This window comes from Malus domestica, chromosome 12 (genome assembly GCF_042453785.1).
Source record: "Malus domestica chromosome 12, GDT2T_hap1".
Lineage (NCBI taxonomy): Eukaryota > Viridiplantae > Streptophyta > Magnoliopsida > Rosales > Rosaceae > Malus > Malus domestica.
The window spans coordinates 16,533,038-16,542,500 of NC_091672.1; the positions used below are offsets into that span (position 1 = coordinate 16,533,038).

At 38.5% G+C, this 9,463-nt stretch overlaps 2 protein-coding genes across 2 annotated transcripts; one reads left to right on the forward strand and one right to left on the reverse strand.

The window, feature by feature from the left end:
* Positions 1–869: 869 nt before the first annotated feature.
* On the forward strand, positions 870–4,446 carry LOC139189836 (uncharacterized). Its single transcript, XM_070809073.1, has 13 exons — positions 870–1,152; positions 1,365–1,502; positions 1,839–1,920; positions 2,039–2,115; positions 2,247–2,362; positions 2,447–2,555; positions 2,651–2,767; positions 2,981–3,072; positions 3,168–3,234; positions 3,328–3,409; positions 3,510–3,601; positions 3,710–3,853; positions 3,935–4,446. The coding sequence occupies exons 1-13, from the start codon at positions 886–888 to the stop codon at positions 4,079–4,081; spliced, it is 1,530 nt and encodes a 509-aa protein (XP_070665174.1). The 5' UTR covers positions 870–885; the 3' UTR covers positions 4,082–4,446.
* A 1,512-nt stretch (positions 4,447–5,958) lies between these two features.
* On the reverse strand, positions 5,959–9,228 carry LOC103449993 (ACT domain-containing protein ACR10). Its single transcript, XM_070810058.1, has 6 exons — positions 8,767–9,228; positions 8,121–8,339; positions 7,748–7,853; positions 7,153–7,489; positions 6,781–7,065; positions 5,959–6,554 (listed from the first exon to the last, which is right to left on the reverse strand). The coding sequence occupies exons 1-6, from the start codon at positions 8,918–8,920 to the stop codon at positions 6,417–6,419; spliced, it is 1,239 nt and encodes a 412-aa protein (XP_070666159.1). The 5' UTR covers positions 8,921–9,228; the 3' UTR covers positions 5,959–6,416.
* Positions 9,229–9,463: the final 235 nt, after the last annotated feature.

Consider the following 9,463-nt stretch of genomic DNA (forward strand, 5'->3'; position numbering starts at 1 on the left):
GTTATATTATTTTATTTTGCGAGCATAATTACCACCATTTTTTTTTTGTTCACTTGTGATGTATCCAATAAGGCCGTCTCATTGTTAATTAGAACATTTCTTGATTGCTTAATTGGCACATAGAAAGCAAATCAAATGTCAAACGGTCCGTCCACGATCAAGTAGTTATGGGTTGTTATCTTGTATGGCTGTCTGAACGTTTATAGTGTTATTATAGTTTATACTTGTGGAAAAACATACAACATCATGTTTTATTCAATGCAACGTGAAATGAATGAGTGAGATTGAAAGAAACAAATCATATACATTTTGCACTTTTATCTTTTCTGTAATATATCAGTACACTTGAAAGTCACTTGATAGTATAGTCACACGTGCCTTATTTTACATGTGACATTAATTCATTATACAAGAGATAATAGGTCCAACACAAGAATCAGAGTTAGTAAAGCCAAAGATTTCAGCCCATGAAGTACAAAACAGAAGATAATTAACTACGTACCATTGTCGCTAACCATCCGTTTTAAGGGGACGATTACTGTGGCAGTTACTGGCTATCTACCATGGAATCCTGACCATATTTCTGTCTTCTCATTGCTCAAAGTTCTTTGATTTGTCTGACTCATCATATATTCTTATGTAATTGTCAATTTATAACCTTAACATATTTCAAATCTTCAACTATATATGATTACCATATTTTTCCTATAATTGCATGGCCCCTTGCTCCAGTCAAGCCAACAAAAGCCGGCCTCCTTGTAACATACACAGTTGTCTTTGCTCAGATTCATACGTAGCTAGCTCTTTCCTTCCTCTCACTTCTGTTACTGTCTAGCTTTAACTTCAACAAACTTTAGTTCTGAGGGGAAAAGACGTTAGTTAGCTATGGAGGATGATGCTAAGAAATTGGAAGAAGGTCTTCATAAGAAGGATGATGATTTGATTGACAAAAAAGTAACAACGAGTAGTGGTCATAATGGCGGTGGAGATGTCATTGCCCATGATCATGAGGATGAGGAGATGAAGAAAGTGGATGCGGTGGCTCCTCTGGAAGAGAAGGAAATCAAGGGGGAGGAGCAACCAGTTCTAGTGGTTAAGCAAAAGAGCAAGAGAGTTGCTACTTTGGATGCATTTAGAGGCCTTACCATAGTGGTACGTACATTTAAGTTAGAGTCTACTTTATGCTTTGTCATTGGATTTCACATACTCAACCGTTATGCTTCACAATCTAACAACATCATTCGTTATGTATTGAATATGACTTAACCAACTATTAAGGTTATTACTGTGTAATTAACAACATATCATAGTCTGGACGCTCTGGTAAGAGAACATTTTGCTCACATCTGTATGTGCACATGCAGGTGATGATATTGGTAGATGATGCTGGAGGAGCATATGCACGTATTGATCACTCACCATGGAATGGATGCACATTGGCTGATTTCGTGATGCCCTTCTTCCTCTTCATTGTAGGCGTCGCTATAGCCCTTGCCTTCAAGGTATACCATATACATACACACTGCTCCTTTCAAGTTTTTCTTTAAGTCACATTGGGGGTTTTAAACTTCAAACGTACGTAATCTACTATCCATCACCCTACACAACCTCACCGCTAGGCTAATCCCAGAGGCTTCTTTCAAGTTCTTTTATCGCTCCTGCATATTATGTAAAGCACACTACTAAATACATAAGGTAAATAGTAATCTTATTACCTTTGGACTTTTGGTTAATTAAGTCTAGCTAGATGGCAGAAGTGAACAAATGCTTAATATACTCCTTATGCAAATTGGATCATTGCCATAACTACCAAATATGTGAAAATTTCGATTTTGCAGAAAATTCCGAAGATAAATGATGCAGTCAAGAAGATTATCCTAAGGACATTGAAGCTCATGTTTTGGGGAATTATTTTGCAAGGTGAAAGTCCTCTGTCAAGAAAAAAGCCTTCCTTTTCAAGAAACTTGGTTTAAATAATAACACATCGAATTTGTTGTTGTTCCAAATTTTAATTCTCTCACTCTCATATGTTGTGCAGGAGGATACTCCCATGCCCCTGATGATCTTGTTTATGGAGTTGACATGAAACAAATCCGATGGTTCGGCATCCTCCAGGTATTTCCCTCAATCCAAATTTATGTTTAAGCTATTTTTTTTCTAATGAAACTCACTTAAGGACTAATTAATCTGACGTTTCCGAATCTAATCTCCTCGTGTTGTGTATGTGTTGGTAAAATGGCGAGCAGAGAATAGCATTGGTTTACTTTGTTGTTGCTCTAATTGAGACAGTCACCACCAAGCTCAGACCAACTTTACTTGCCCCTGGACACACCTCGATTTTCACTGCATATAAATGGCAGTGGTGAGTTATATAACAGATTATATCCTTAATTCAAATTTAATATCTTTGTTCTATGTGAATATTTATTTTTTTACCATTCTGCAGGATTGGAGGGTTCGTCGCATTCCTTGTCTACATGATCACAACATTTTCATTATACGTTCCAGATTGGAGTTTTGTGGTAGACGAAAAGGACGGACCGAAAAAATTCTTGGTATGTATATTTGTTTCGGACTAACTATATCGGAAGCTTTCAGCATACATTACAATTTCTGGCAATGCTTAACATTTACCCTCTTTTTTTTTCAGGTGAAGTGTGGGATGAGAGGACATCTGGGACCTGCCTGCAATGCCGTTGGATATGTGGATCGACAGGTCTGGGGAATAAACCATCTCTACACACAACCCGTCTGGAGACGCTTGAAGGTTAGCTCTTAGCTCTACTTGATGCAGTTTTATACTGAGTGCACTACATTGTGTTTGTGTATGCGTATTTATAATAGAGGCGTGACTTACAGCAAGGGTTTGTTACTTGTAGCTCAAGTCATTACGAGCATTTACGCATGAACCTGAGGTCCTGTGTTATGAGTTTGTTGTTAATATAATATGATTTTTAATTTGTATGTGACAATTTTGTAGGCCTGCACTCTTAGCTCTCCGAGTGATGGTCCTCTTCGAAAGGGTGCTCCAGATTGGTGCAAGGGGCCATTTGAACCTGAAGGCTTGTTGAGGTATGTCAGTTGACCAACACTAACACCAGGGAAAGTGCATACTTGTAAGGAACAAATATGAAACTTAACCACTTTTGGTTGCTCTTCTTTTGCAGTTCGATTTCAGCTATCCTTAGTGGCGTCATTGGCATCCATTATGGCCACATTTTGATCCATTTCAAGGTTACCCGTCTCTCTAAACTCGCAGATTACTGCAGTACTTCTCAGTTAAATTTGAAATTTCAATAAGAATGATGAAGTTGGGTTCTCATGCAGGGTCACGCGGAGAGGCTCAAACAATGGGTCTCAGTGGCTGTTGTCTTGATCGTCATAGCTGTCATTTTACATTTCACAGATGGTAAGCTTCCTTCCCTTTTTGGTGCCTTCTTGGCTACGCGTACGTCTCAAGCAATCTATGTTTTTAAGTTTTCTTAACTAATGTGTCCCCTTGCTTGCAGCTATTCCGATCAACAAGCAACTCTACAGCTTCAGCTATGTTTGTTTCACCGGCGGTGCAGCTGGACTAGTTTTTTCAGCATTTTACTTATTGGTAAACCAGTTAAATCTGTTCAAGCCCGTTCACATTTTCATTTCAAGTGCAATTTAGAAACTAATGCAGGGATAATTAATGACTATGGGCTATATGATGCACAAACAGATCGATGTTTGGGGCTATCGGACGCCATTTTTGTTCCTAGAGTGGATAGGAATGAATGCAATGCTGGTGTTTGTGATGGCAGCTCAGGGCATCTTTGCAGCATTCGTAAACGGATGGTATTATGAATCCGAAGACAACAACCTAGTAAGTAGTGCACCAACCCTCCTTGTAAAAAATCATACAAAATTGCTTTTCTTCGTAACAATTTCCCGGAACTGTTTACAGGTTAATTGGATCCAAAACCATGTTTTCATCGATGTGTGGCACTCAGAGAGGCTGGGAACCCTCTTATATGTGATATTTGGTGAGATCTTGTTCTGGGGAGTAGTTGCAGGCATCTTGCACAAATTGAAGATATATTGGAAGCTCTAGAACCAGAAGTTGTCGTCACATTCGAGAACTGATTTCCGTCCAGCTCGTTTCTCTTTCCCCACACTTTTCTTCTACTTTTGTTTGTTGATCCTCCATGGAGATAGAGGTGTGCGGAAATCACTATTTCCTTTACCCTTCATGGGTTCTTTTGGGCATGGATTTTGTGTTTTTTATTATCTAGTGCGGAAATCACTATTTCCCTTACCTTCATGGGTTCTTTTGGGCATGGATTTTGTGTTTTTTATTATCTAGTGAATAGATTCTTCATGTTTTCTATTATTTTGTGCGCTTATTATACAAAATGTAGTAGTATGTGTACAAAATCCCCCCCAAAAAGTATGTGAATTATCAATTAGTGTTGCAAATCTTTATAGAAAATTGAAGTGTCCAGCAGTGCTCAACTTGGAGTGAATGCAATAGGTGAACCTATCTGCAGCAATGAAAGTTTTCCGACTTTGTGACCTGAAACACCTTTTTAAAAAATAAAAAAATAAATTTAAAAAAAAAAGCATGAGAAAAAGACTTGTGAATTGAAAGAAACCACCGATCACCATAGGATGACTCAGTGATTGGAAATAAATTTAAGGCTCGTATTCCACACGGCACATCTTAGGTTTGATTCTTGATGTTGGTGAATCGCATGATCGTGGCTAAGAGGAGGCTGATATATGCCTCTATGAGTCTTCGCGGTTCCTAAAAAGATGGACTAACATGGCGAAACCACCAGCTGGTCCCGTTTTAGAATTGAAATAAATCACCACAATAATGGCCACAACAAGACAACATGCATAAATTTGTAAGGACCAGTGGTGCTAGGAACCCTGTCCTGCCAGACAAAATGTTCCAAGATTGATGCAGATATTTAAGAGTAAAAAGGATTGGAAATTGGAATCAGCATAGAAAGAGACATGGAGAGAAATACATCAACGGTGTTGCAGCCTCGTAGCCAGTTGGGGTATCTTCTTGTGTCTATCTTTTATCACGTGAGGAAAAATCAACATTACTATACGAGAAAACTTAACTTGTAACTGATTATACAGAAACAAAAAATATACAACCGGAAATAACTGAGAGTTTCTTGTGTTTTGGATCTCCTCAAGCTTCCCATTGTTATCACTCCCCCTAAAAGGAATAGTGCAACAATGACCATTTGAGGTAAAAAGTAAAGGGTAAATAACATGTTAAAGGCAATCACAAAGTTCATGACAAAAGACCCCATGTGTTGTTAACCTGATATAAAAAGTTTCCCAAAAAAAAAGACACCTGATATAAAATATCAAGAAAGAACTATGATTATCCGTACAGCTGATATTTGTGGGCAAAGAAAATTACAAATTTGAAAGTCACTCTCAATCAGTACAGGTGATTTGGCATTTTAGTTCCCTTGATGGAGTTGAAGAACATGTACAAAATATGTTCCTGTAACATAACGCAATATGCGACAATAGAACAGAAATACCTTAGTATCCTATGTATCTGAATTTTTAACTGTTCAATCTTGGTTATTGTATCTTTTAACCGTAAAATTTTAGTCATTGTATCTTTAAGTAAAAATCGAACCGTTATAAATCTAAAACTCTAAGATGAAGGAGCATTCTCTTTCCTCTCATCCCCTCCTTTCTTTCCATGCGTTCATTCCATTGCCAAAGTGATCCAAGGCTCAAGATTAGGCCACATCAACCCAACAACATTGTCAATTGCTTTGCAGGAATTTCAGTAATGCATTTTATATTTTTGCAAGACAATATTCTAAATTACTCTGATCGACCAAAAAAAAAAATGGATTCAACTTTGCTTATGAAAACGCTTACGCTGATACTGCTCTAGCTAATTGGCCTAACCATCATCACGAGAGAGAGAGAGAGAGAGAGAGAGAGTTGGCAATGGCAAATAGTTATTCTTTAATTTCTAATTATAAGTAAACTCGAGCCTACAGAGGGTATTATACGAAAAACATACAAAGATAGGCTGCCTGGAAGTGTTGATCCAACTGACCAAACCACATCCATCCATCACGAGAACCTCACTTCTTCAACTATAATACAACATGAAAGAGATGGCACCCTATCTGTTATATCCCCTTTTTACAACAATATGCAGGTGCCATGATGAGAGCTCTACTCTCTCCTCCGTCTTCCGAGCTCTGACTACTCATTTCTTCGAGTTCTTACTGTACAGAGTTTGTACGCAGAAGCTGTAATATACGACATGCAAACCCGCTTGGGCTTTTAACTGCATATATCCCATCTATCGTATTTAGAGATGTGGTGACCGGGCAAATAGTGCTGTGCAGACACGCACAAGCATCCAAGAAATATAGCATTCGCATTTGTTTTCAATCCCAACCCATCAGCATCTTCCAAACCTGTTCCTCGATCGTGTTCCTTGGAACTGACAAGCCAACTCCTTCGTCAATTAAGACTCTATAAACTTCCCATTCCCTATCTCCAATCAGATGCCGTCCAATCTTAGCCTGGAAAAGAAATAAGAAATATCATCTCAGATGCCGTCTAACTCTTGGCCGGAAACAATGACCTAAAGATAAAACTATGGAGCCTGTCTAGTTAGCACCATTAGCATATGCATGAAGAAAACGATATCATAATTTGTAAAACTATGATTTTTCTGTCCCATCAGTTGTTACGGGAGCTGGGATGATATTTTTGTAAAAATTCGATAAAGTGAAGATAAGGAAGTACCGAAAAGACACCAATGTCCAGCATCTTGAAAGCAAGGGTGATATCATAAAAAACAAGAGGCCGGCCCTTGCCAGATAGTTCCACAGGGTTTGCAACAAGGAGCTCTGTGTCCGGACCTCGGTTAACAATAGCTACTCTGAGAGGACGAATCAGTTCCAGCTGCAAACGGGATGTCAATGCAGTCTGCTTGCTGGAGTCAACTATCTTCTTTCCATCAGCTTGCATGACAAACAAGTCAATCTCACAGTGCCTTTTTTGTTTTATAGAGAAGCGCCCATAGGAGATCTGGTTTATTGCAGCGTTTAAATATCATTATCACAGAATTATATAGTGCCATCCTCTCTTGATGCAAGTGTTGCGTTAGTTATGTACCTGAATATTGTAATCCTTCAGCGTTCTCATTATATCATATAGAAGACCTTTGTGGTCTATGCAAATGATTTGGACCAGCGTGTGACCAGGACTGAGCGTGTTATCCATGGTCACAGAAACACTTTTGGAAGTGAGTGATCCACTTCGGAGTTCTTTGGGCATTTCCAAATCAAACATGTCTTCTGTAATTGCAGTTGGAAGAAATGAAGACGCCTGCGTACATGCAGTAATCTCAGGGCCAGCCGTTTCAATTTCACAACTTATCATGGCGTCCCCCATGACTTCTTTTAAGTAGTCATATACCTCCTCCCTTCTCTTATTTGTATGCATAAGTTCCCTGATAAGGTCACAGTTCCAGAAATTAAATCACTTATAAACACGAATAAGTTGAATGAGATGATTGCACTATTTAAAGATTCCTAACAGATCAACATAAGATGGTTCGGATTCAATATGAATGCTCAAAGTTCAAACCAATGGAATGTTTGGGTCATTCAACTTCTTCCATTCCGTGTGCAGGGCCTATTAAACTTGTAATATTCCCTATAATTCCATACAACATCATGCTTCACAGAACAAATTAAGAAATAAGAACCTGGTGTCTGTGACGAAAAACAGGTCCATCACTTTCTCATCTGGAGTTGTGGATACCTTAACTTTCTTTATCGTCAGCTCAAGTTCACAGAGGACACCCGTTACATCTGCGCAAGAAATTAAAAGCATGTAAGCCACCGATTAGTAACAAATATAGTCCTGTGCCTCTTGGAATGGTTTTGGCAAACCTTTACCCACAAACTTCATCTTGGCTCCTAAAAGTGGCTACTTTGAGATTGTTAGTTCGCATGTTGTCCCTATGAATTCTCAGCAATAAAATGAAGAACAAAATTCTTCATTCAACCCCAATTTCTAAACAGTTTAAGAAACTTGCAAATACAGAAACAAGAATCGAATGCCCAACGGAAAATTACCATGTAAAAGTCCTCGTCGATTGTAGCAACAGAACTTGAGAAGGAACACGTCAGGAGGCTTTGGGGGCTGCAATTCGGAGCGGTAGAACGAAATCCCAGAAGCCGAAGAACAAGAAGGGCAGGTCCCCACTAGCCTCTTCTTCAACAAACCCCACCTTGTCTCTGGACTCCCTATCACCCAAAACACTAAGTAGCACCATTTCCCATCCGTCGATACATCTTCATAGCACAAAACAGAAAGGGGAATTAGAAAAACACTTCCAAATTCAAGCACCCTTTTTTTTTTGTTTTCACAGAATTTGATCAACACACCCATAACCAGTTTCCCAAATTCATAGAAAATCTCAGTAACCCCTGTCTGGTTTAGCAAAATAGAACATACCCATCAAACTGTTTTGAGAAAATACAAATACAAAGATGAAAGAGAGCCTAATCAATCCCCTGTTTGGTTGCTGAGAAAACAGAAGAAAGAAAATTCCACACCCAAAAGCAAAAAATATTGAACCTTTACAATTTTTTTCTTCAGAAAGTGAGAAACTCAACCAAAGTAATCAAATTTCGGATTCCTTTCTTTCCCTGCATATTCTGAGCAACCAAACAGCATGCAAGAAGAAGAAAAAACACAAATCCATTTGAGCAAATTTACCTCCCCGGACAATGCTAAGACCAAAGAAGAGAATGATGCGACACAAGTCACAACCCAAGCCAGTCTTGTCCGGACAATTGATTGTAATTACACTTGGGTCCCCTTCTTTCTCCGCCTGCTTGATGAGCACCACATCCTCATGCAGAATCCCCATCTCTTCTTCTTCCTCCTTTCAGTTCTTGGATTTGAAAGTTTGAATAAGAAAAACAGCTGTTTGGTTTTTGGAGTGATGTTCTTTGCTTCTGCGAGACTTGCTGAGAAGACAGATAAAAAGATAAAAAGCAGATGATGAACAGAGAGAGAGAGTTGAGTGGTGGGGGTTCCTTCTCCTTCCTCTTATTTCTCACCTTCTGCTTCACTTGTTCTTCTTGTTGTCGTTGCTTTCTTGTCACTGTATCTTAATCTTCAAAGCTCATGTTTTTATAGGTCTTGTGCATATCCGGGCACGAGATTATACCGCTTTAGTGGGTTTGAATCTCCAACCATAGGTCTACTACGCTATTATTCACTCCGTAAAATCAAATGGCTACTTTTATCTACGTTTTTTCCAGCTCGATTTTTATTTTATTTTATTTTATTTTTTATAACTTGAAGGTCGTTATTTTATTTTTTTTAACTCACAATTCGCTTCATTTTGTCTTTAGAACTCGAGTTTAATCATATTTTGCTTTTTGAAACTTGAAAGTCATTTCTATAA

Coding starts and splice junctions, on each gene's coding strand:
- LOC139189836 (XM_070809073.1), top strand. CDS start 886: ATGGAGGATGATGCTAAGAAATTGGAAGAAGGTCTTCATAAGAAGGAT. Junction 1,503..1,838: donor CTATAGCCCTTGCCTTCAAG/GTATACCATATA, acceptor TCGATTTTGCAG/AAAATTCCGAAGATAAATGA. Junction 3,073..3,167: donor GAACCTGAAGGCTTGTTGAG/GTATGTCAGTTG, acceptor CTTCTTTTGCAG/TTCGATTTCAGCTATCCTTA.
- LOC103449993 (XM_070810058.1), bottom strand. CDS start 8,920: ATGGGGATTCTGCATGAGGATGTGGTGCTCATCAAGCAGGCGGAGAAA. Junction 7,854..8,120: donor TCGACGAGGACTTTTACATG/GTAATTTTCCGT, acceptor TTTCTTGCGCAG/ATGTAACGGGTGTCCTCTGT. Junction 7,490..7,747: donor TTTTTCGTCACAGACACCAG/GTTCTTATTTCT, acceptor TGACCTTATCAG/GGAACTTATGCATACAAATA.